Below are 27,695 nucleotides of genomic sequence, written 5' to 3'. Positions count from 1 at the left end.
ATATTGCAAACGCTCACTTTCATTTAGATGTAAAAGTCTAATAAAAGTTATGTTTTAAATCAATAGAATTATTACTGTATTAAAGAGTGCGCCCAAAAGACACATTTGTCTTTCCGTTTGCGTCTATGCAAACAAACCCCCTTGTATCCAGTCACAATTGCTGAATGTTTTGGGCGTACCACCTATTTATGACTACAAAAATTGCATTACATAGTAGTCCAACATATTGATTCAGAACAAGAGTTGCTGCCATTTGCATTACAGCCATATACTACTGATCTGAATAATAATAATAAAAAAAGGTAAATAATTGATCATTGCAAAATAGTCATTATAAAACATATGTTAAGGTAAATAACAAAATTAATTGCTTAAGGTAGGTTTTTATAAATAAAAAAATACCATATATACTCAAGTATAAGTCGACCCGAATATAAGCCGAGGCATCTAATTTTACAACAAAAAACTGGGAAAACTTATTGACTCAAGTGGGACCCTCACTCGAGTATAAGCCGAGGGGGGCTTTTTTTAGCATAAAAAATGTTCTGAAAAAGTAGGCTTATACTCGAGTATATATGGTAATTTATGATAGTTTAATCCTTTTCTATATTTCTCTAAACAGGCGGGTACTTATGTATTATCTGGACTCCCATGTTAAATGCACCCCATTTTTTCATACCCCTACTATCCAACTACGCATGGAGTTGATTTTATATAGTGTGGGGAGCGCAGCGAGCCACCGTGCCCGAAGCGTGGTGAGCGCAGCGAGCCCCGCGGTCTCATAAGAAAAACGGGAGTCCAGATATTACATAAGTACCAACAGGTGTATTCTGTTTTAAAGTTATGTTATTTTCTAAGTACTTTTAAACCCAGTGACATGTTCTTTTTTACTGTTTTTGACTACTGTCAATCTTTCAAAGTTTCTATTAAAACACACACAAAAAAATCCAATACATTACCATTAGTTTGTTTGTGAAGTCGGCTCATTGACACCTGCATGAATGAATCTTCCTGTACTGTATACGGCTTTTAACATGAGCCGTATGTTTTGGAAAGATTATTTTCACAATTACTGCATTACTAACAACTGTGACAAGCCAGGTGGAGCCTATCCCCACCCTAGGTAAACTCTAATAATGCTATTCCAAATCTGTCTCAGTATATCACCTGTACCACTTATGCACATCGTGTACACTGAAGGAGCTCCGTTTGGAGGTAAGAGCAATATGATTGTCACCTTTAAATAAGTATTCCCAGCATTTACTGTTCTCATAATATTATATTACATGAACATTTGTATTTCATGCTAAAATACTATATTTATTTGTCCTTAATCATATTAAAAAGACTTAGGGGGTATTTTTCCAACGTTTGTCGAGAGATAAAATTGTGAGAGAAAAAGTATTAGCCAATCAACTTCAGCTTTAAGTTTTATACAGTGTTTTTGAAAAATAACAGGTGATTGGCTGGTGCACTATTGCCCCAATCACACAAGTCAATTTGGTCTATTTTTCTATTTGATTTTGCTTATACAAACTAAATCTAATCGAAATGGACTTGAAATTAAATGGTTTTCTGCCACATTCGATGTCGATTCGATCCTGATGCCCTATTCTGCGGCATCGAAATAGACTGTGCAGGCAAGACTATCGTCCAGACCTGTACTACTGTATATAGTCCAAATCTAATGCGTTTTGCTTCCTGATCAATTAGATCCCAATTGAATCGGGAACGAATCGCAAGCAAAATCACACAGTCTCTCTCTCTCTCTCTCTCTCTCTCTCACTCTCCCCTCTTTCTCACTTTTATAAATACCCCCTTAAAGAGACCATAGGTGTGCACAGATAGAGTGTTAGGGGTGCACAGGCACCCCCTAATGTTCTGCCCACCCTTATAAACACCTCCCTGCCACTAGCAATACCAGCAATACTTTTTACCAAAGACTTTTGCTTTTTATAACTGTATTCCATTAAAAAAAGCGCCCATCAATCAGTTATGTGTATGCATTGTTACTGGAACTAGACCATTGTCATATCACTACATACCTGCGTCATCCATATATGTTTTTTTTTTACGTTATTAGCATGTACTGTTACACATAGTAATTAAAGATTAAAACTGAAATAGGCAGGAGATTATGGTGTGGCTGAAAAACGTTTTATATTGTAGTGAGTGCAAATAGATGATGGTAGACACCCAATGGGCGGTGTCAGACCCGCCATCAGGAATTTGGGGCCCAGGACTCATTTTCCAGTCTGGGCCCTGGGCCCCCCCATCCTCACTTGACTCCCCCATCTCCTCTTCTGCTGAGCTGCAGCCTGGAGGTCCCGGAGCGCAGGCTTCTTTAACTCAGGATGCTCATTGGCTGCCGGTATGCAAGCTCTGTATACCTCAAAAGCCGCTGCAGCATTTTAATTGGTTGCCGGTGTCCTGGGTTGAAAAAGCCTGCCCTCTGGGACCTGCTTTGTTCAGCGCACTGAGCGCACAACAGCAGAGGCAGTTGGGGGGGTTGTGGTGGGCAAAATAAGCTGCCCGGGCCCTTCCAGAGGCCGGGGCCCGGTACCTACAGCACCCCCTATTGGCAGCCCTGGGTGGTGTTAGACACCCCCAATGGGCAGTATTAGACACGCCCAATAGATGGTGCTAGGCACAACCCTTTCACGGTGCACCCCCTAATAAAATGTGCTGCGCACGCCTATGCAAGAAACCTTGAACAAAAAATGTATTCACAAATGTATGCAAAATTTAGGGTAAGTTATTAGAAAATAAAATATGTAGGATAAAGTTGTACTCAGAGGCGTACCTAGATATTCATGAGCCCCATAGCAAAAGCTTGTAAGGGCCCCCTATTTAGCAACTGATGGGGATAAATGTATGTAAAACATATTAGTTAGACAGCAAAGATGGGCCCCCTTCAGCTCTGGGTCCCCATAGCAGCCCTTGCTCCTATGGTAGTTACGCCCTTGGTTGTACTAATAGGAAATAAGTACCTTGAGGATGTTACGGAAAAACATTTGTACATTAAATATTGCTATAACAACACAGAACTACAAGAAAACCGAGGGCTGATTAAGCAAGAGGTGACATAAACCACCGAAGGAGTCTGAGCTGCCTGCACTTTAGGTTGTGTGTCGCTAGGGTGTTATGACAAGATCAGTGATAGACAATTAGGTATCAAGGGAGGAGTTCCTTGAGCTAGGAGTAGTCAGGAAGTCAGGTGATCTTCCTCTCTGGTCGGAATTTCCCCACCCTCCCTCCCTAACTTTCTATTTCTTGGTGGCGATAAAGAACGGTCCATGTTAAAATGAATATCGTATGAAGATAGTGGGGTGCGCTCTCCCGACATCGATATGTTTCTAGCCCATGCCCCTTGGACAGGGGATGGGCTGCACCATCCACACGGGTGGGTTGCGAGGGGAGAGTTGGACACCAATGATGTATGAATGGTGTGTTGTGATCTTACCCCTCTCTCTTTTCTATGACCGTTCTTTAGGGCCGCCACCCTTTATAGTCAAGTTATAGCTGTCAATTAATAAATTTGACATCATATTTTGAAACGCCAGCACTTGTGTCTGTCTGTCTCGTTATTTTAGTGTTGTGTTAGTTTTAAGGTTTTAGATAAGTTTATTAAAGTGTGGGGCATAAAGATTGCCGATGGTGAGTTTATTCAATCTACATTGCAGAAGGTATACCTACAAAATGACCGGGTGACTTTGTTTTATGTGACTATTGTAAGATTCAGCCAACATATATTTAGCTTAATATTTACTCTTTAAAAATGTGAATACCACATGAAAGTGTATACCGCGGACTTTACAGCTTCAAATAATCTTAAGCAAGCTATGAGCTTAGGGATTTATTATTTAAATGTCAGATCTTGGCAGTCTTGGTAATAATTAAAGCTATTATCTTACCTGCAGAATATCAATTATATTTTCTTATGTGAGGTCAATACAATATAACTAAACACAGATCTACTGCTTGTATTTATCGTTACTGATTTATTAGTTTAATATTACAGTTGTTTCAATAAAAAGTTAATTAAATTGTTTTATGAAAAAATGTTGAGGCCAAAAATTTGAATAGCCGGTCATTTAATAGAGCTGTTGCTTAAAGCTAATTGTATTGAAGGCAATTTGTTTAGTATTAGGTTGACAATGGCTAGGTCGACAGTCAAAAGGTCAACATAAGGTTTTTTACTTTTTGTTTTGAGCCGACATGTGCCGACGGGCAGTATTTCTTGCCCTACCATCCGCTAGGGCGTGGAGGGAGAGTAAAATATTGTGCTGAGTGTAGCGAGGGACTGTGCCCGAAGCATGCTGAGTGCAGTGAGCCATGCGAGGGGACGCTTTGACTGTGTCCATGTCGACTATGTCGACAATTGGGACAAAAAAAGTGAAAACCCACATCGACCTTTTGACTGTCGACCTAGCTATTGTCGACCTAGTGCTTGCTTCGACCTTCCATCCATGCTGACCTTAGGGCTGTTGACCTATTTCAGGTGTCAACCTTCAGTGGTCGACTCAATGCATGTTGACGTAATGTTGGTCGACCCAATTATCCATACCCATTTGTTTTATCTGTAAAGTACATAGAGTGGGCCTGGTTCAGAATTGATCCCTATTGTGCAAATCTACAGTCCATTCAGCTATCGAATGACTGTACATATGTACTGATCATAGCGCACATGCCGAGCCCAAATACCTTCAAAAAGAGCGTATGGATCTGATGGCAATCCCCTGTTTGGGGTGGAACTGGACGTTTTCTGGTGTCAGAAAAAACACAGGCGTGCCCAGGCGGTTTAAACAAGGGTCTTCGACATCAGTGCTGGTCCTGATCAGCCTGTCACTGTTGCAGGGTTTTTGAGCCGACATGTGCCCACAGGCGGTATTTCATGCCTTACCATCCACTGGGGTGTGGTGGGAGAATAAAATAGTGTGCCGAAGGTAGCGAGGCACCAAGACCGAAGCTTCAAGAGCGAAGCGAGCGATGTGAGGGGATGCAGTGCACTTGAAACTGTGTCCATTTCGACTGTGTTGACATTCGGGTGAAAAAACTGTGAAAAAACCCATGTCGACCTTTTGACTGTCGACCTTGCCCATGTCGACCTAATGCTTGTGTCAACCTAAAGTCCTAGACACATGTCGACCTTGACACGTGTCGACCTAGACCCATGTCGACCTGGTGTGGACCCAATGCTTGTCGACCTAGTTGTTGTAGACCTAACGATCCACACCCGTGGAAGGAACAGACTTGCTCACCTTTTGCACAGACTGGAAAAATCATTCGATGGTTTGGGAATTGAGTATGGATTTGCAGGTAAAAAGTAAATAGCGATATTTTCGCGTTTCAATCGCACATTTGTACAGAATAGGTTTTCTTTCTGTCTGGGCGGCAAACTACTCGCAGTCATCTGCAACTCAGCAAATGAGTGATTAGATCTGAATCAGGCCCAGTACGGGACACTTTGTGCACCTGACAGTGGTTCCAGTGATTCTGTAGGTTTGGGTGATAATGGGGAAAAGTGGGGATGTGCCCAAAAGCCATTTTCAGTCACGCTGCAGACTGCATACGTTGACATGAACTCTGTTTCCATTTGTAGAAGTTGGTTCTGCTTAGGTGAAAATAAATATCAAATATTGTTCAAGTCACTAATGACCTACTCTTAGCTTTTGTCATCTTGTGGAAAAAGACAGGTGCACCGAGTGGACCCACCAATGGAGTTGCACAGCACAAATTGGTTTAGCAGCCAAAGACACGTCTGCAAATTAAGAGGGAGCTGGAAAAATAAACAGAGGTGCTCTGTGAATAGCATCAATATTCTAGCGCCCCTTACAAACGGGGAGACGGGGAGCTGTGCTGAGCCAGCCGGCTTAAACACAGATCGCCTGGCACACAAGTGGTCAGGGCTGCCAAGAGAAATCCTGGGCCCCGGTACAACAGCATCACGGGGCCCCCCTGGAGTGGCGAGCAACAGAAAATAGGTGTGGCCATTAAAGGATATAGGGGTGTGTACCACACCATATACCCTTTATGCAACACAATAGTAGACCCCTTATACTAGCCCCTTACACATTATGCTACACAAAATTCAAATCGATTACTTGCCGCCCCGTTCGTATGCAGCAGTGTGGACAGAAGCGTGGGGTGGTGGATATGGGTTGCGCCCATGGGAGTAAGGGGTCGTGGCCACGGATGGGCAGATAGCGGCAGGGTCCCTGCGGAGGATGGGAACTAGGTAATAGCTCCCATCCTCCGCAAGGACCCCACTGCTGTCTGCCCATCCGTCACAGGAACCCTCTGCCCCCCTGCGCTGCCCAGACCCCTATGCCATACAGCAGGGGTGGCCAGCCCACGGCTCCTCTCCCCAAGATCTGTGACTGGCACGATCATCCCCATTTGAAGCACCGCCTCTGGAGTATAAGGATCCCAAGCTCACACACGCAGCAGGGAAAGCGGCAACAGTTCTGGCAAAAAGCAGCAGATGCCACTACTTGCAGTATCGCCGAGATGAGCTGCCGATATCTGCTGTGTCCCCCAAAGCTACAGATCCGGCACCAAGAGCAGCTGCATTGTGATGGCCAGCGGTATGTGCACCTGGAGGGAGAGTGGGATTGTGTCCATTAAACCTCTTGGTACTTCTTTACTTTCACGGCGCCAGGGGACGCGGTACACTTTGACTATGTCGACAATTGGGACAAAAAGGTGAAAACCCCACATCGACCTTTTGACTGTCGACCTAGCTATTGTCGACGCTAGTGCTGGAGGGAGAGGGGGATTGTGTCCATTAAACCTCTTGGTACTTCTTTACTTTCACTGCGCCAGCATGGCGCCGTGCTACTTCCCGCTGTTACGCTCGCCACAAACTATGTAAAATAAAGGAACTTAACGCCATGCCAAGATGGATAGTTCATACCTCCACTATCCATGTTGGCATGGAGTTGAATTTAAATAGCGTGGCAAGCGTAGCGAGCCACCGAGCCCGCAGCGTGGGCGAGCGAAGCGAGCCCCGCAAGGGGACTCTGGCGCCGTGAAAGTAAAGAAGTACCAACTTCTTTAATCTCATGTGATCCTGCGCAGTATGGGCCCACCCAGATCGCATTCCATATATGATCCGTCATAAATGGGCCCCATGTAGCCTGTTCCCTTCACACACATTGGAGGTCATTCTGATTGACCACAAAGCTGCAAAATTTGCAGCTTTGCGGGTCATCTAAATACCTCAGATTTCACGCATGCGAACGGATGTTTTACATCATCGATTTGCAGCTTGTGTGCAGGGCAGTGCGGTCGCTGACCATCAAATGATTTCTCAAGCGCTCGCAGATCTAAGTCAGTCTCTGCTGTCTTAGATCTGTGGCGCTCCTGTACGAGAAGAGGGCGGGCAGCTGACATCCGGTGACATCAGCTGCCCTCCCCCGGCACCCACGTCATGGGAGTTCCCATGGGCACAACCCATATCCACCACCCCACGCTTCCGTCCACACTGCTGCATGCGATCGGGGCGGCAAATAATCGGTTTGCTCGCTCACACAAAGTGGCTGCACATGCACAACATCGCTCCCCTGTGTGACCGTGCGGGGGAGCGAACCAACCTGAATGAGGGCCATAGCCTGTTACACACACACATAGCCTGTTCCTTCACACATACAGTACATAGCCTGTCACACACACACACACACACACACACACATATATACATACATAGCCTGTTACACACACACACATAGCCTGTTCCTTCACACATACAGTACATAGCCTGTTAAACACACACACACACACACACACACACACATAGCCTGTTACACACACACACACACACACACACACACACAGCCTGTCACACACACACACACACACACACATATACTGTACATACACAGCCTGTTCCTTCACACATACAGAACATAGCCTGTTACACACACACACACACACACACACATATATATATATATATATATATATATATATACAAAGCCTGTTACACACACACACACACATAGCCTGTTACACACACACACACACACACACACACACACATATAGACATACATACATAGCCTGTTACACACACACACACACACATAGCCTGTTACACACACATATATACATACACAGCCTGTTACACACACACATATACATACATACAAAGCCTGTTACACACACACACACACACACACACGCTTTTTGTCTGTTCCCCCTGTCCATAGCCATGCATTGCGGGCGGCATTACCTTTTGAAACAGGAACTTAGAGCAGGAGCAGGACAGCCATCGCTGACCGGGCTTAATTCGGGGGCTTGGCCTAATCGCGGACCCGTGACCACGCCCCCCTTTTTTTTTAAAAACAGTGGGTTTTTTTTGTGTGTGTGTGTCGGGACCCGGGCCCCCCTGGCAGGCCCGGGCCCAGGTAAAATGTACCCACCCCCCCTGCCTCTCGGCGGCCCTGCAAGTGGTATACCCGCAATGTATGCTGAGCAATCTGTGCTGAGCACAGTTCAAGCACTGTCTCTGTGGGCAACAGCGACACGCGGGACTGCACATCGCCGGGGCACCATATACATACACTGAGTGATCCGTGCTTCATTTTTAAGCGATCTAGTCAGATTGCTTAGAAATGGGGTTAAAATCAACCCGTGTGCATGCCCCTTAACACCAGTGGTGTGCGGTGAGGTCAGTGGCTCACCCCCGCACCACCCAGGCTTTTGAAGTCGGCCCTGGTTCCCTAAATATGAGGTCAAAGTGAGTGGGGGTCCCAGCCTTTCCACAGTGTTCCATAAATCATAAAAAAATAAAAAATACAAATGAGAAATTTATTACACAGTATCGTAAATCATTTATGACAGGTGAGGCACTGCCTCCCCTGACAGCACATACCAGCTTAACACTAATCCTCAACCAATGTAGACATATTTTTTTTTTGTCATTCAATTAAGTTTAGCATCACTTACGACTTATGAGGTTGCTGAATGGGCTTTAACTCTAGGCAAAATGTGCACAAAATATATTCTAATAAAAATCATAAGATCTCTCAGGAGTAAATTAGGGTTTTAAAAATGAAAAGGGCTGATGTTACCCATAGCAATAAATCAGATTCTGTCTATCATTTTCTAGGATGCCATTGAGAAATGATACACACAATCTGATTGGTTGCCTTGGGAAACATCACCTGTTTTAATTTTTAGAACCTTTTGTCAATTTATTACTAAAAGTATAGCTTGTAAAAATCAGTGAAGAGTTGTACAGTATCAATCCTTGGAATGGAAAGCTCTCTGTGATCAACTGGCATACCCCCCCCCCCCCCCTCTCTCTCTCTCTCTCTCTCTCTCTCTCTCTCTGTCTGCAGAAAGTAGACACTGTAGGACAAATGCACTAAGCTTCTAAGCTCCTGCCTTTTTCAAACACAGTCTGTGACATGGCAGGTAGGAGCTGATTGGCTGGTTGTTTATCACTTTACCATGTTATCATTGTTGAAGATTAGTGTATTTGACCCTGGGTGAGTGACAGGGGGACCCCCAACTGCCCACCTTCTCCACCACGGGACATTTCTGCCCACAGGTGGGACATGGGACAGTCACAGAAAATCGTGAATGTCCTGCAAAAATCAGGACAGTTCAGAGGTATGGCCAAAGTTTTTTGCAGGGCCACCTCTTTTATTCCTTAGTATGGTAACAAGAAGTGGACTGGTGGCAAAACAGAGGGGGTTTGCCGGTGCACTATGCACTCATTACTGCTAACATATATTCCTTTATATTTTATTTATGAAGTTGTTAGCATACATTTGGACAAATATATGAACCTGCCCACTGTGTAAAGCTCACCACCTCTGGAAGAACCCATCCATTTTGCACACAATGGGGCAGATGTATTAAGCCTTAACAAGAGATAAATGCAAGGTTGATAAGGAGAGATAAACGTCCAGCCAATAAGCTCCTTACTGACTTTTTTCAAACACAGCCTGTAACATGGCAGGTAGCAGGTGATTGGCTGGACGTTTATCTCTCCTTATCACCCTTGGATTTATCTCTTGTTAAAGCTTCATACATCTGCCCCATTGTAAGCACTGGTGTTGAGCGGTTAGAGGGAGCCGGTACTAATTACCCAGGCCTGGGCCTGTTATAGGGGCCTGTCAGGGGTCTGGGTGCATGGCTACCCACCAACGTCTTACCTTATAACCAGCAACACCACTTCTCAGCCCAGCACATGCTGCTGGAGTGCTGCTTAGTGCAGCAGTCTCCTCTGTCTGCAGGTGGGAGTCAGTGATCACACTGCTAAGTTCCTAGATGAGGGACTCACGGTGCTCCTCCTGTACACTTCGTGCACCCAACACTTGTGCCACCCAGTGGAGAAATCAGTAGGGCATTTTAAAATATTTGCACCTTTGTATCAAATTGAGGCCCACAGCTGCACAGCACCAGGGCCCGCTATACTAATAGGCAGGGCCGGCAACAGAAATCTTGGGGCCCTGCACACTGATATTTCTGCCCCCCCCCCCCCCAACTAATCAGTGGCATAACTATAAATTTTGCTCCCCCGCTGCCAAAAAGTGTGTGGGGCTCTGGGGCCCTTCAGATTGCCGGGGGATGTCCCCCTTGACCCCCCCTTTTGCCAGCGCTGCTAATAGGTAGCATTAGGCAGCTGCTAATGGTTTCTCTGGTGAGGTTATCCAATTATCCCTGAGATGGAGGAATATACTTTGCGTTCCTCAGGCATGTGATGCATACAAAAAATTTGATAACCAACCTTCAGAGTCAAAGGTCCAGGAACATGTCCCAGGCTCCATTTGTTTTCATGTGAAAACGGGTACTGACATTTTTCAGGCATCCTGTAATGTGGCAGTTAGGTGCTAATTGGCTGGTTGATGATCACTTTTTGAAGCTTGGTGCATCCGGCCGTATATGAGGTAAGAAGTAAGTTCCAGATCAGCTGGGGAACACGGGAGAACACTTGGATACAGGAGACAAGGTGAGGTTGCAGTCAGCAGAGGATCAGAGAGGACGAAAGGAGGTAAAATATAAATGTGTTAGGACATTTTGGAGATGGGAGTTCTATTTTACATGGGATGTTGCTATGGGCAACCAATCCGAATCTACTCATTTAGCACCTTCTATAAGATAAAAGATAGTATCTGATTGGTCTCCCATATCAACATCCCATGTGAAATAGAACTACCATCTTAGTAAATTTCCACCTTTTTTTATCTGGCCTGCAGTACCCTTGTGCTACCAGAGGTGCTGCTATTTTCTGGAGGGTTGTAATAGAGTCCTAGTTTGCCAGAAGAGCTGCATGCCAGCTGAACTCTGACCTTTTTTTAAAGTAGCAATAATTTGCAAGGCATGGTTTTGCATTGTAAATGCTTGTCACTTTTAAAAAAAACATATGAGTTCTGCCAGCATCCCACCCCTCTAACAAATTTGGACAGCTCTTTCTTCTTATATGTAGAAGTTCATCCATTTGTGCTAAGCTAAGGTACTCCTGAAAGTCTTCTGTGTTCCAAAATTGCCTACCCTCCTGCATTCTGCAGGAGACTCCCTGAAATAGTACCAATCTCCCTCTCTCCCTCATTAGTCTACCAATCTCCCTCATTTCACCTAGCCCACATTACACTGTTAAATTTTTTTGGGAAAAAATGAATGAGAGACAGATACATTTATATTGAATCATCAGCATCATTTCCCAGCACTTTACCAAGTATAGTAGCTCTTACAAACTGCTTTGGGGCTCATCTACTTTTGGATATAAGTCATTTTAAAAGATTCCACTCAGATGTAGCAGTACACACCCACGCTTCTAGGTGCCACATTGACAATCTCTTTTCACAATCTCTCCATATATGGAACTAGACACGCCCTTTTGGTGGGGCATGACACCCCCCTCAATGGAGCACTGTGCAAAATTCTACTACCGACTATAATCTCCCTGAAACTAGTTTCCAAAAGTAGGCAAGTATGCTGTGTTCCCAGAATTTGGATGTTTTACATTACAAATCGCATCCAGCTGTTTTCTCATAACATCAAAATAGCAAATGTAATTTAAAAAATTGCACCCTAAACAAGGCCAAAATCGTAAAAAAAAAAAAAAAAAAAGACCAGGTCCAGGCTGGTGACCTACAGGATATATGTGCGTAGGCTAGGATCTTATTACAATTATCTGTGTACTAATAAAACACCAGTTACAACACTGTAAAGAGTGGAGCAGCACACGCATAATTGCGCATTACCTGTAATAATTGAACATATATTGATATTTTTCTAACAACCAGTATTACCATATTACAGCGATGCCTTGAAAAAGCTTGTGTAAAATGATTGTAGGCTTTAGATAGAGAGGAAACTATGTGTGTGTAGATAGCTTAGAATGTATTACATGGTAAATGTCAATGTATCCATTTTGCAACAGTAAATCTCAGCATTAGCTAACTGACACATAGGGCGGTATTCAATGAGGCTGATTCGCCATGTTTTTATGGCGAATTTGTGCTGTTTGGCGAATTTTTGACAAAAACGGTGAATCACCCTATTCAATGAGCAGATGGCGAATACATTTCAAGGTTTTTTTCGCCATGATTCACCGAGTAGCAATCGCTATCTTTTTATGGTGAAGTGGAATGTGAACTTTTAAAATAAAGTGTTTTGTTTTTTACATTTGGTGTAAAAAAAATCAGGAATTTTATTCTGAGGAGGGGCATGCTATTTTTATTCATGTGCTATTTTTTACACAGCAGCCAGCAGGGGGCGCCGGAGCCGAGCCGCTCATTAGATATTCATATATTCACTGCACCCGATCGTTATCGGGTGTAGTGAATATACCCGGTCCCCTGCTGGCACCCCCGGGGGGCAGCCTGTGCTGCCTGGCACCCGGGGAGCCCACCTCCCCCCCACATACGCTCTGGGGCAGGCAGAGAGACTTCCATCTCCCTGCCTGCCACCGTCCTAAGGCTCCCTGCGGCATCGCCGCAGGAGCACAAATTCGCCAGTCAGGGGCAGTGAGCCCCTGACTCGTTGAATACCGGAGCCGTCGAGGCTCCGTAACGTGGCGGGCAGTGGCGAATGTGCAGCGAATCCTAAACAGGATTCACTGCACATCGCTGGTATTCACATTGAATACCGCCCATAGTATATGGTGTCAGAAATGTTACTAGTGTTAACCTAGGAGAAGCAAGGAAGCACGCAGTTCAAGCCGGGGGAACACTTACTGTGTAACCCGGAGATCACTTTATAGCGGTGGCAGCGTGTATCTTAGGCAAACCTTGCTAAACAGTGAGAAATACGATAACCTAGCAGTGGAAGGGGAAGAGTATATAATACAACACTTGCTATCTGCAGGATGACCGTTAACGCTGCCAAATACTTACTGCAGTCACCTATATTTCATCTGAGACTAGCTGAGGAAGTAGCCGACAGAGCACGGCACTGATATATACAAATGATTCCGCTTGTCCATTGTTTGCAAATAAATAAAAATGCAGTTTCACATGTGACATGTATTGAAATTCTGGCATTATAATTTTGCTACAATAAATGTATGAACCGCAAGTGCTGATCGCAGATTGTATAAACAACTTGCATAGTGTGTATGATTAAATCAGAGTAACACAGGGTTGCCGACTTTCAAAAAATCCTCTCCGGGAGAAGCCCGGAGAGGATTCTTGCATTACGCGTTTTGGGGGCGGGGCTTAACTGTGACGTCATTAAGCCCCGCCCCCATTACCCCAAATAGCCGAAATAACAGTTATCCATGGAGGGGGCGGGGCTAAAACGTCACGATTGTGCCGTTTTAGCTCCGCCCCCTCCCCTGAGACCCGCGGATTGCGGCATATAAATGCCGCGATCGGGGGGCTCAGTGGGGGTCCCCCTGATTCCAGGAGGGTTGCCCACCCTTCCGGGGGCCGGGAGGAAGGACCCGATTTTCGGGAGACTCCTGCAAATTCCGGGAGGGTCGGCAACCCTGGAGTAACACTGACTGGATAGCCGGAGACCGCCGAACAATGATAGCGGCGTGTATTCTAGGCTATTAAGCCAATTACTTGAAAACTCCATAGCCTAGCAGTAAAAAAAAAAGGGTAGAGTGTGTAAAATAACACAAACCCCTTTATACCTGCTTACCGTCACTAACGCTGCCAAGCACGCATTGCAGCAATCTCTGCATACTCCAGGCTAGTTGAGCCAGCAGCCAGCATAGCACGGCACCGGCAATAGAACTAAAAATTGCTCTCCGTTATTAATAATCTTGTGAAGTGTACCCTGTTATTAGTGAGGAGGGTGCAGATTTATATGTGAAATGCAAGTGATTTGACATCATAACTCCACTATAAGAAACATATAACCAGCCTGTATACATATAAGTGCACAAATAAGTGCACCTGATAATAAGACCCGGCGGTGAACCGCTTAAATAACGGGTAATCAATAGGGGTGTTTCACCATATGAGAGGGCACGGCATATAAACTTTATATTAATAAACTCTGACTTTTTAGGCTGATAGTTATATATTAAATGACATTATCCGATTATTACATGGGTGATAAATCCATTTTGGACTCATAATAGTAACATCAGACCTTGAGTTTTATTAAATGCCCCATCTTTTCAATCAGAGATCCGGCGGATAAACCGCTAAAACACGGACACTGTACTCCTTATACTAGAGTGACACCCCTATGAATATACAACGCCTGTAATAGGAATTTTAGACGTATGCAGCATTTAATTTGGGATATTCATGCCTTCTGTCTGGATCCTTGGAGCAAGCACTCCTCACTGAAATGGTCAGATTGATCATATCTGAATACATGGATAAAGGGTATAACTTCATGAGGAATTATATCAGCTAATACACTGAGGTGAACTTGAAGGGCTACTCACACTATTGGACCTCTAGGAGTAAGAAGTCTCCTTTAAATATTAAAAGTTATGTCCAGTGAGTAAAACAAGCCCTCATAACACATATAGGCATAAATTCCATTTAAAAAAGGAAATCACTTCCAATTGAAAATACAGAGCATCAATTTATTGAGATCTATGGTATAGCACCACAGAGTGTGAAATATTAAAACCATAGACTCATACACACACATTTGTATTCCTCTCTATCTTATTTTTAATGAATTTCACGTAGATTTTCTTCTCTTTATTCACAATCTATCTTTTAATATTTCACCACATCAAGGAAATTAGGTTTCTCTTCTATATGAGACTTTTTATGAGACTAATGGTGCCCATACACTAGTAAGATTTATCTTCAGATCTGGCTGGTTGGAACAAAAACATGGTTATGGATGAGTGACAGTTTTGTCAGTTTTCCAGTATTTCCAAGCAAATGGTCAACTGTCATTTGCTCTCATCCATAACCATGTTTTTGTTCCAACCAGACAGATCTGAAGATAAATCTGCGTGTGTATGGCCACCTTAACATTAAAAGTTAATTTTTATGTATGAAATTATTTGGTCCTCGGTGCATCCTTAAGAATACTTATTTTCTTTGTGGGTGTTTATGTCTGTACTTAAGTAGTGGGTAGCACCCTTCAGACCTAGTGTGGGGAAGGAATTTTCTCCCCCATTTAGGAAAATTTCTGGGGGTAGAGGATCACCAATAAAAAGAACACTGGTGCGGGAATTTTTCTCTTTGTGTGTCCTTAAAGCTTTAAAAGTGGTCAACTGAAGAGTGATAGTCAGCCAGTCAATCAGCTCCTTACTACCGTGTCAGAGGGTGTGTTTGAAAAATGTCAGGCAGGAGCTGATTGGTTGGTGGTTTAGCACTCTCCATTTTATCACTTTTGAAGCTTAGTACATCTGGCCCTATGGGCTTAAAAAGTGATAAAATAGAGAGTGATATACAGCCAGCTAATTGATCCCTAACTGTCAGTTTACAGATGGGTTTGAAAAATTACAGGTTGGAGCTGATTGGTTGGTTGTTTATCACTCTCCACTTTATCACTTTTCAGTGGCAAACGCAGGATTTTATAGGGGGTTTCCAAATGTAATCCAAATCTCCCACTCTGCATTGGAATAAGTATGCGATCCTGGAGGAGCAGTAACAGCAAGGACCACCACTAGAAATGTTGGGGATCAGGACTGACCTACAGTCCAGGCCCCCCAGCGGCACTGCACCATACCTCCGGCCACCTACCCCCCCTGCGTGCCCGCCCTCCCCCCTGCGCGCGCCCGCCCCTGCCTGCACCCCGCCTCCCCCTACCCCATCCCTATTACTTACCATCACCCGCGTTGCGCATCTTCCTCCGTCTCCTTCAGTGTCCATGGTCAGGTCCGGAGTGCACACTGCACAGTGCAGTGCAGCCTGCAGAGCGCCAAACCCTCTGTGTCATAGGCATGGCACTCTTCAGGCTGCATTGTGTATTGTGCGTGCCTGCCCTCCGGCGCCGGGTGGGGGATTCTGGGTGCGGGGGGCTGTTGGCAGCTGCCCGGTGCCCTCCAGAGCCTGGGGCCCGGGACAGCTGTACCCAGGGCACCCCCCTGATGGCAGCCCTGGTAACAGCCCAACTTTTTGAAGCTTGATACACCTGTCTCTCTATACTTTGACCATTATCCTGCTTGGTATGATTCATGCTGTATAAATAACAACATATAGAGTTTCTTGTAACACATTTCTGCTAATAATTACCAAAGAGAAACGTATTCTATTTGGAACTGCATGTGAATTTGTAGGCAGACAACATAACCCTTTGGTCCAGAAACAATGGTTTACTTAAAAACAGAAGTGGTGTGAGAGCTGGTGTGACCGACGGTGTGTGCGTGTGACTCTGTCTGCATGGAAATTCCTTTTTATATTTAGACAGCCAACCAATCACACTGATTTTATTTTTATTTTTGAGCCAAATGAACCTACATGTTACGTAAGTGAAGGGGGGGGGGGGGACAATTATTGGTGATGTAGCATTGCTCTAACAACTGTGTAGTGTTGTATCAAAGCCAAGCTATACTCCAGTTTTAACTCATCTTTATACATAATACCCCTACATCACATGCAGACTGCTTTAAACAGACTCGACTGTTCCTGGCAAAGGGAAATCTGGATTTATAGAGCAACCAGAGAAGTATTTGCTGCAGTAACTTGAGATTGGATTCTTATTTAACAGAATACTGAGTAAACAAATCATTTGCAAAGCAATCAGATAGCTTATGGGAAAAGCCTTTTAATACAGGTGAGTAAAGATAAGGGACAGAAATGCGTAAATGTCCCTAAAATGTCTCAGTTGGAACAATTTACTTCTGTGCAGTGGCGTAAGTTCTTCCCAGTTGCCTGGAGGCAACATAAATATTGGTGCCCCCCCCCCCCACACACACACACACACAGAGCCTTATATAAATATATGTATGCATGTATGTATGTTATGTTTATGTTTAAAATACAGTGAGTGTGACATCTATGGAGGGAGAGTCAGCGACAAAAGTGATATCTGCGGCTTTCAATTAACTGATTTAAACTTGCAGGGGAGGAGAAGTGCCCCCTTGGGAGCAGGAGCCCGGCGGCAGATGGCTCCATTGCCTCCCAAAGTTCTGCCTCTGCTTCTGTATTTAAAAGTAATTACTGTATGGAGTATTTAGAAACTCATTGTTTTGTTTCTCAAGAAAGTGAAATTTAATCTCTGCTCTCTTTAGATGAGACACTTTGGAGTAATGGTAAAGTCAGAAACACACAAAAACACACATAACATTTATTATATATAAATGTAGAATTAGAAGTGTTCTTTATTTTTCTTAGCAAAGTTAATAATTTGGGATGCAGGAAAAGCTTTGAGATTTCATACACTTAACAACCTGTTCCACACAAAAGGATAATATCTCAAAGTCATAAGTACACACTGCGCCTTATTGTTGATGTTCCAAATTTTGTTTGACTTAATGTATGATTATATGCCAATAAATTTCCTTGTAAACAGAGGTGTTGCAAAAGTTGAAACATTACTACATTATAGAAATACATTTTATCTGTTTTAGTTCTACTTGAAAGTAAGCTCATCATACTATAGAATAGTGCAGGGGTTCCCAAACTTTTTGGAATCACGGCGCCCTGGAGTATCAGACATTTTTTCGTGGCACCCCATGGCCAAAAGTTTCTATTAATTAAATAAATAAAATTAATTAATTGTGTTTATATGTGATCCTTAGGTCCAGTTATATATAATACTGTGAGGGACAGTATTCACTTTGGTTTGTTTACATATTTACATTGGGATTCAGTACTGAATCCCGGCGGTCGGGATCCCGGCGTTCAGAATCCCGACGCCGGAATCCCGACAGCCGAAATGCCGACAAGGGGGGGACGTGGATCGCCCCCCCTTGCGGGCTCGCTGCGCTCGCCACGCAGCGGGCCCGGTGCCTCGCTACGCTCGGCACACTAATTTATTCTCCCTCCAGGGGTGTCGTGGACACCCACGGAGGGAGAATATGTCGGTATTTTGGCGGTCGGGATTCCGGCGTCGGGATTTTGAACGCCGGGATCCCGACCGCCGGGATATTAACTGCATCCCTTACATTGACCATAAATAAAATGAATTGGACTTGGACCACCATCCCAGGGCACCCCTACAAGTGCTCTGAGGCACCCCAGGGTGCCACGGCACAGAGTTTGGGAACCACTGGAATAGTGTTTAAAAAAAACACACGGTAACTTTTATTTCCTTTTTTTTTTTGCTTTGATAATTGCAGGGATGAATCATTGATTTTTTACAATGTCATTCTGAAATGTACAACTAAATGAAAGACTGCTTCTTGCCCCAGCAAGCATACTGGAGTATATATGAAACCACAGGTTCTCAAAGTGGGTCCTCATGACCCCACACAGTGCATGTATTGCAGGTCTCCTCACAGAATCAAGTGAAATAATTAGTTCCACCTGTGGATCTTTTAAAATGTGCCAGGGCCAGATTCTCTAAGCTTCAAAATTGATAAAATGGAGAGTGATAAACAGCCAGCCAATCAGCTCCTGTCTGACATTTTTCAAGCACAGTCTGTGACATGGCAGGTAGGAGCTGATTGGCTGGTTGTTTATCACTCTCCATTTTATCAATTTTGAAGCTTAGAGAATCTGGCCCCCAGTGAGTAATGAGTGCACCTGTCGGGTGACCTCGAAAATGTGACCTGTGTGGGGTCCTGAAGACTGATGGGCCCTACATACAGAGCGATATTCAGCCAGTTTCTGAGTGATTTTACATAATTTTACTAAATCACTCAGAAAATGGTTAAACATCGCTATGTGTGTAGCCCACACAGCGATGCAGGTGGGCTGCAACACATAACTTAGCAGTGCACCCACACACATAACAATACAACACATACCTCAGCAGTGCACCCACACACATAACAATAGAACACATCCCTCAGCAGTGCACCCACACACATAACAATACAACACATCCCTCAGCAGTGCACCCACACACATAACAATACAACACATCCCTCAGCAGTGCACCCACACACATAACAATACAACATATCACTAAGCATCTGCCATATTACGGTGTTGTCTTACCATTGTAATATTCACTGCCATAGGCGTGCGCAGCCCATTTTCTTAGGGGGTGCACCTTTTTAGGGGCGTGGCCATCACCACCTACTGGGCGTGTCCATCACCGCCTAATGGGTGTGCCCATCACCGCCTCATCAGCAAAAATCTACACTGCATTGTCCATTACACATAGTGCCATACACTGTAATAACCATTACACATAATGCCCTCTCTTCCCTAATAGATGCCTGCAGCACACACTCAGTGACTGCTGCAGCAGCTCCTTCCCACCACAGTTAAATCAGTATGTCACATTTATCACATTTATTCACTTTTTTTTTATTCTCACCAAGCAAAGCATGACTATGATCTATGTATCTTGCTTCCTCTTAGGAGGAGCACTTGTTGTGGCTCAGGCTGGCTCCTGCCTGGTGTGCTGACGATGGCAGTGTGGCGTGTGCTTCCCCGCTCAACACTGGAGGCGGGATGGAGTGCGGGCGGGAGGACAAGTGTGCCCGCTTTGGTTGGTGTCACCGCGATACGCTGTGTGCAGTGACATCTCTATAGAGGCAGGGACTGACATATGAAGTCAGGTCCACAGCGACAGTCACAACATCCGGTCTGCTGCCTGCGGCTTCAGGAAGTTGAAGAAGTCCTGACCACCGCCGGCCAGTAACCGGGTGCTGCTGTTACAGGATTGGAAGCCACCTATTGCGTGCCATTGTGTGGGGGGTGCCAGCGGTCATTAGAAGGTGCCTGTGCACCCCTGGCACCCCCCGTGCGCACGCCTATGTTCACTGCACACTATGAAAATGTACTGTCCCATCATTCAGGCAATGCATCAGAACCAACTGCACAGCAGGTAAATCTGGGAAATTAGTATGCAACTTTATAACCTGGGTCCAGGCCCCTTAGGCCTCCGGCTCCCATAGCAATGGCGCCCCTTATACCCACTATTGTTATGCCCATGGTGAGTATAATCCATTGTTCTTCTTTACGTCTTCACAGCAGCTATTACCCAGGGATGTCCAAAAATAGAATGGTATCTGGTTGATAGGTTGACAGTAAATAGGTAGACAGTAAAACATCAGTCCCCTGTGCGAATTCGCAAGACCGAATCAACCAGAATAAGGGTCATAGTGCAAAATAATCACACACAAAAATTCCAGCGTCGCTCACATTTGTTATATCAATTCAAATAAACAATGTTGTATAAAAAATATAATATTTCTATATAAGGTAAACTTACAGGTTATTATGATGAATAAAAATGTTCCACACCTTTTGTTTTTTGACAAATGAATTTCCATAATCTCTCCAAAGAGAAAGATCCTCACAGTTTGTTGGTGATGATGCTCCATACGAGAGAAATATTTGGAGGACAGGAACTACTCTTAAAAGCAACTGAGGTAGAACCAGAACCAGACCCATAGGGGAATGTCAGGACAGGAATTTCTGGAAGGCATTCAGTATCTAGTGACAAAAGGCAGCAGCAGCAGATTGCCGGATTGTAGCTAAAGCTCACCAAGTAATAGAATATAAACCATCACCTTAGCAGGCATCCATTTGATTTGTAAAGGGAAGGACAACCTGTGACTGTATTCAAATACATTTAATTCGCACTAGCATTTTAGATACATAATTTGCTAGGTCACTAGCTAGCTTCAGCCCCCCCCCCCATTCTCTTTTCCCCCACCCACTACTTCTATCTTTCTCTCCCCCATCCCCCCTCTCACTCTTTTTACACACACACACCACCCCCTTTGACTTACCTGTCCTTTTCCTGCCCTTTCTTATCCCCCTTCTGGGTATGGGTCATTGGGTCGACACATATTATGTTGACATGGCTTGGGTCGACACATAAAATAGGTTGACATGGCTAAGGTCGACACAAGCATTAGGTTGACAATGGTTAGGTCGACAGTCACAAGTCAACACAGGCACCGTTTTTTATATTCTCCCTTTTATTCTCCCTCCCACGCCCTAGTGGATGGTAGGGCATGAAATACCACCTGCCGGCACATGTCGATTCAAAACAAAAAAACGTGAAAAACCCATGTCGACATTTTGAATGCTGACCTTAGCCATGTCGACCTATATCATGTGTCGGCCTAAGCCATGTCAACCTTCAGTGGTCGCTCTTCTATAAATAAGAGAACACCACTTCTATTTAGTTTTTGTGGAACATGATGTTAGGGATTTGCTTCCGGCGTACTATAAATGTGTCTATGTTTCTTCTTTCTAGGTATGAAATGAAGCCTGTAGTGCAATCAAGACAATGTCATCAATATCTCCTTCTATTCTTCATACAACTGGCCTTCACATTCGTAATCATTACTTACAGCAACATCAATAAAGATATCAATATAACCTCAGGCTGTTCAACATCGCTCCTCACCTCCCAAATAGATGTGGACTTGGTTGTCCTATTATGGACATGGCCTTTTGGCGTTGAGTTCCCTTTAAATGAATGTAAAGAACCCTTCAATATACCTAAGTGCTACATGACAACCAACCGTACCTGGTATTCTAGAGCAGATGCTATCATTTTCCATCACAGGGATGTTTGTGAATCCAGAAACCAGATGCCTCAGATTCCAAGGCCAGAAGGACAGTACTGGCTGTGGTTTAACTTGGAGTCACCAAGCCATAGCCCAAACCTAAGTTCTATGGACAACCTCATGAACCTCACAATGTCTTACCGTAGTGACTCCGACATCTTCTCTCCTTACGGATGGCTGCAGAAAAAAGACTTGGGCCATAACTTTACTATCCCAGAAAAGTCGAAGTTAGTGGCTTGGGTTGTGAGTAACTGGAACCCTCAATCTAAGCGGGTCCAGTTTTACGAGGAACTAAAGAAGCATATAAACATAGATATCTATGGCCGACAGCATCTGCCATTAGACTTTGAGAGCATCAATACTGTCTTATCACAATACAAATTCTATTTATCTCTTGAAAATTCTCTACATAAGGACTATATTTCGGAAAAACTGTGGAGAAACGCTCTCCTATCGGGAGCAGTCCCCGTAGTTCTTGGTCCACCGAGAGAAAATTATGAGAGGTTTATTCCTTCAGATTCATTCATACACGTTGACGATTTTCCTAGTGCAAAAGAACTGGCTCACTATCTGCTTGAATTGGACCAAAACAATCAGAAATATGAGCAATATTTCAGCTGGAGATCAAAGCTGAGTCCGGTAGGAAATATACATTTTCCTACACATTACTGCAGAGCTTGTGCAGCGCTACACAAGGCACCGTCATATAGATCTTTACCAAATCTCTCCAAATGGTACACGTGACATAACTAAGGGCCCGATTCAGTCCCGCTCGCTAGACAATGTATATTTATTCACTGTAAACACCACCCCGCTAAATGCCCCCCCCCCCCCCCACGCTTACACATCCGCTCACATACTGCCGCATGGAGGAAAAATCATTTGATGGTTGATTACTATCAAATGATTTTTCCACCCTTCGGTATGAAAATTCTATACTTACTTTAAATGGGGGCAGCCACAAGCAGGCATCCACATGCTAGCGTTCTGACGGGTTTGACCCAGTGTTACTATGAATCCACCCACAGTTTTTGTTGGCACACCCATGAAATGCTGGGCGGACCTCAGCGACCTCCCCCTGCCCGTCCATCATTGAGCGAACGCTCAGGCAAGTATTCACTCTGGGTTTTGCACATGCGCATATTTGCCGATTTTGAAGAAATTACTTTGTACACAATTGCAGTAAAAAATATGTTTACAGCCTATAGGACAACCAGTGGTGTAACAATAGCCCCGCAGACCCTGCGGCGGTGGGGAGTCGCTGAGTAAAGTGTGGGGGCCGGGCGTCTGCGGGGCTATTGTTCCGCTCCTGCCTTACCCCAGTTGCCGCTTGCCGCCGCCTCTAACCAGGACACGCAGATCTACTTCTCTGCGATGACCGGTCCCGGCGCTTCTACTGGCTCAGCTCCTGCTATTATGAAAAATCTCCCTCACAAAATGTCCGCCCCCTTATAGAAGACCGTTTTTTTGGATGCTAGAGGAGGTTGCCGCCTCCTCTAGCCTCCAAAGAAACGGTCTGCTGTAAGGCGGCAGACATTTTGTCTGGGAGATTTTTCACAATAGTAGGAGCTGAGCCAGGAGAAGCGCCGGGACCGATCACCGCTGCGTGTCCTGGTTACAGAGGTGGCGGCGGCAAGCGGCAACGGGGGTAAGGAGGGGGTGTTCATTTTTCCTGGGCGGGGGGGCGCTATATTTGTAGTTACGCCACTAAGGACAACCACTATTATTGACCTGAGAGTCACTTAGATATGCGTGCATGTTCCACACCATTCGATGGTCGGCGACCATCGATTGATTACTCCTGCTAGCGGAGGCATGCAAGGGGATGTATTCTCATACACATCCCCTCACATGGTACCGAGAGGATTCGGCGAAGGGGGGGGGGGGGGGGGCGGCTATTTGGCGAGGCGGCATCTCTGGCACTCAGTAAACTGCGATGTTCACAGTTTATCGAACCAACCTGAATGAGGGCCATAATCTATGAAGTTATAAAGTAATTTTGGCGCCCAGTAGATTGTTAGAAAATTATTTGTGATAAGATCCACAACTCAGTTAGGGGTTTAATACGGTCTGATGATACTCCATGAATTAGAACCACCAGAGTAGGAGAAGATCGAAAATATAAATGATGACCCTTTATTCACAAATAACAGGAGCCAAAGCCGTTGGACACCTGCTGTTCAGCAGAAAACACTTTGCAAATGCCTGGTCGCACCTGGGATTAACAATGGGCCCATCCAAGGAGTGGCCCGGCAGCGGTATTTAGCTGCTCACAGCGACCCAGCTTATTGTCAGGGCCCTACCAGGGGGTGGGGGCGGGGGAAGAGTCAGCACTGAGATGATGATGATGCTGCCTCCTCCAAAGAAGTGAACGGGACCCTCAACCCGGATTACCCATTCACACTGCCCAGCAACCCGAGTCCGACCCGGCAATAACACTTCTTTTACCTCAGGTCAGATTGTTGGGTTGCTGGACCCAGGATATTCTAAATGGCCCTTTCACACCGCACGCCGACCTGGGTTGACCCGGGTTATTTGTGTGGGGGATATTAATTGTGTCAGGACATGTTTCAACACAGCAATGATTTTTCAGAGTGCTGGCCTGACAACTGCTCCATGGCCCTTATTCTAATCGGCACGGTACGGCCCGCGTGCGGCCGTACCGCCGATGTTTTGCCACTGCACATGCGCAGAGGTCATTCTGCGCATGTGCAGCCCCCTTCGCCGCAGACGGATTTCGTCCGCCGCAAAGGGGGCGTATAGGGGCGTGAGGGGCTTCATCCCCTCATTTCCCTATGTGTACGCCCCGCGTTTCATGGGCGTTCCCATGCAAACGCGGGGCGTATGCATGGTAATGAGGGCATGACGCCCTCATTACCATGACATGGGGGCGGAAAGCTGACGTCGCCGGATGTCAGCTTTCAGCCCCCATACAAGCTACCACACGGACGATTGTCCGTGTGGTCTCAGCTTGCGGGGCTGCCGCGGCGTGCGGCCCTGCCTTCGATGGTCGACGACCATCGAAGGCAGGGGGCAGCTCCCACCATGGTGGAGGCGTACGCCTCCACCATTTTGATGCGGATCGCCAGCCGTCCGTGTACGGACGGCAGTGGCGATCCGTCGGGTGGGCGGCCCTTGGTTTGTGCGGTCGGAGCCCCGTGTGCGGCTCTGACCGCACCAACCAGAATAAGGGCCCATGGCTGCCACCAGGAATTGTGGGGCCCAGGACTGATTTCTAGTACGGACCCCGGGACCCAAGCCCCTGCACCACCCCGACACGTCTATATAATCTAGAAAGAATGGGACAGAGGCATTCCTTTGTGCATTAAATGTTTTTTTATTTATATTCAACAAAATGAGTTTAAAACAAGTCAGACATTTGAAGCAACACAATTGAAATGAAACAATCTATTCCTAATTAAAACATTTTTTACTATTTGTTCATTTTTCCAATGATATTTATACATTTTTGCATGATATTGTGAAAAACTATTCTGAAATTCTAATGTTTCCTGTAATCAACACTCCAGGACATGCACAGTAATAACATGAACAATTTAAACAAAAAGTACATTGAATGGACATTCTTACATGTATATAGTTTATTTATTATAGTGAATAAATAATTTCTACATCTAAGAAAGTAGTTCTAGTGGTAGGTGTACCTTCAGTGGATAGTTGGTACTAGAGGTTAGGTGGTACTAGAGGTTAGTTGGTACTAGAGCAGGGCTGGGCAACACCGGCCCTCCAGATGTTGATGAACTACACATCCCAGCATGCCTTGCATCAGTTTCAGCATGGCCACATAGCAAAACTAATGCAAAGCATCCTGGGATGTGTAGTTCATTAACATCTGGAGGGCTGGTGTTGCCCAGCCCTGTACTAGAGGTTAGGTGGTACTAGAGCTCGGGTACCACCAACATGGTCTTGGGACCTCAGCCACCTCCTATTTTTTTTTAATGTTAGTTTTCAAATGTACATCGCTAATCTGACAGCACAATCTCCCAGGTTTCACTGACCAATCAGAGGAGACATGTCAGAAAGCAATAACCACTAGATTTTATTCAATGGGTCGACCACTGAAGGTCATCAGGTCTTAGGCCGACACCTGAAATAGCTCGACAAGGTTAAGGTCGGTTAGGTTGGAAAGTCGTCATATGCATTAAGTCGACAATGGGAAAGTCGACAATTAAGGTCGATGTGTGTTTTTCGCGTTTTTTGTCCCAAATGTCACATGGACGTCTAAGTGTACCGAGTCCCCTCGTATGGATTGCTGCTCGTATTATATTCTCCCACCACGCCAAAGTGGATGGTAGGGTATGAAATAACGCCTGTCGGCATATGTCGGCTCAAAGAAAAAAACGTGAAAACTCCTTTCGACCTTTTGACTGTCGACCTTCCCTTTGTCGACCTAACGTTCCAACCGTATCGACCTATTTCAGGTGTCGACCTAAGCCCTGTCGGCCCTGTTGACTCAATATGTGTCAACCTAAATAGGGTATACCTAGGGATCCTATCTCCAAGCTTATACACCTAACTGTCATAAGCATGGGGAAGCAGCCTTGTGCGGAAGGGAACAATAGTGTGTTGGGTTTATTATGATTATAGAGGTTCATTTAAGCTCTGTGTGACCTGAGTCATGATTCCATGCATTACGATTAATAAAGGTATGAACTATTTTTGCACATTCATTGCATTAAATGACTTATCTCTCTTCATACAGTAAAGGCCCCCTTACATTATGTGATTTGGGCACGATTTTGCCCGATTCGGATGAATCGGGCCGTGAAATCGTCCCAAATCGCATATGGTGACATCCCCTCCGACCCGATGCGCGGCCCCGTGCGCATCGGATCGGAGATGGGAGGTCGGATGGGCTGCACATAAGATTTGCTAAATCTTATGTGCTGCCCGGAGCCATGCTCCCCCACAACAGGGGACCTACCAGAGTCAGGCGCAGGGAGCCGGGTAGCATCAGCGGGAGCAGGGGGGGCGGCGCAGAGTACCAGGGAGCCGGGCAGGAGAAGACGCTGCAGCAGCAGCACTTCAAAAAAAAAAAGGGCCATACAAACACATAGGAAGCCATTCATTGGCTGAGACCTCTCTCAGCCAATGAGCGATTGGCTGAGACCTCTCTCAGCCAATCGCTCATTGGCTGAGAGAGGTCTCAGCCAATCAATGGCTTCCTATTCGTTTGTATGGGGTTTTTCTTTTTTTTTGGAAGTGCTGCTGCTGCATCGTGTTCTCCTGCCCGGCTCCCTGGTACTCTGCGCCGCCGCCCCCCCTGCTCCCTGCCCAGCGGCTTCCTGCCCGGCTCCCTGCACCCCGACCCCCCCCTGCCCACTCTCTGTTTGCGGGCATATTCCTGCTGCTGTCCCCCGCTCCCATTGTCCCTGCAGCTCCCCGGGAGTGGCATGTGATAAATCGCATGCGATTTATCACATGCAAAACTTGGCACATGAAGTGCCATCGCATGTGATCCCTCCCGGGGAGCTGCTGGGACAATCGGGTCCGACTTGTCGTTATGACAAGTCGGACAAATGTAAGGGGGCCTTAAGTGCGCACTATGCAGGAGGGGAAAAAAAATGAATATTATTGGAAACAAATCATTAGTATATAGCTAGGCTGTAAAGGGTAATGGCAGCAGGAGAGCTACTTAAAATATGCCG

The 27,695-nt window shown here is 45.3% G+C and overlaps 1 protein-coding gene across 1 annotated transcript in view; it reads left to right on the top strand.

Annotated features, from left to right (window-relative positions):
- Positions 1 to 27,695, top strand: part of LOC146045109 (4-galactosyl-N-acetylglucosaminide 3-alpha-L-fucosyltransferase FUT6-like) — a 44,323-nt gene that overhangs the window by 9,939 nt on the left and 6,689 nt on the right. Inside the window, exon 2 of the mRNA XM_083163787.1 lies at positions 21,711 to 22,665. Coding sequence (XP_083019913.1) covers positions 21,711 to 22,665 — 955 coding nt within the window. The remainder of the gene's footprint in view (positions 1 to 21,710; positions 22,666 to 27,695) is intronic.

Source organism: Crinia signifera, chromosome 11, assembly GCF_055691185.1.
Source record: "Crinia signifera chromosome 11, ASM5569118v1, whole genome shotgun sequence".
Classification (NCBI taxonomy): domain Eukaryota; kingdom Metazoa; phylum Chordata; class Amphibia; order Anura; family Myobatrachidae; genus Crinia; species Crinia signifera.
Note: the sequence above shows the minus strand (reverse complement) of the source record. Positions and strands in the feature narration are given on the sequence as shown.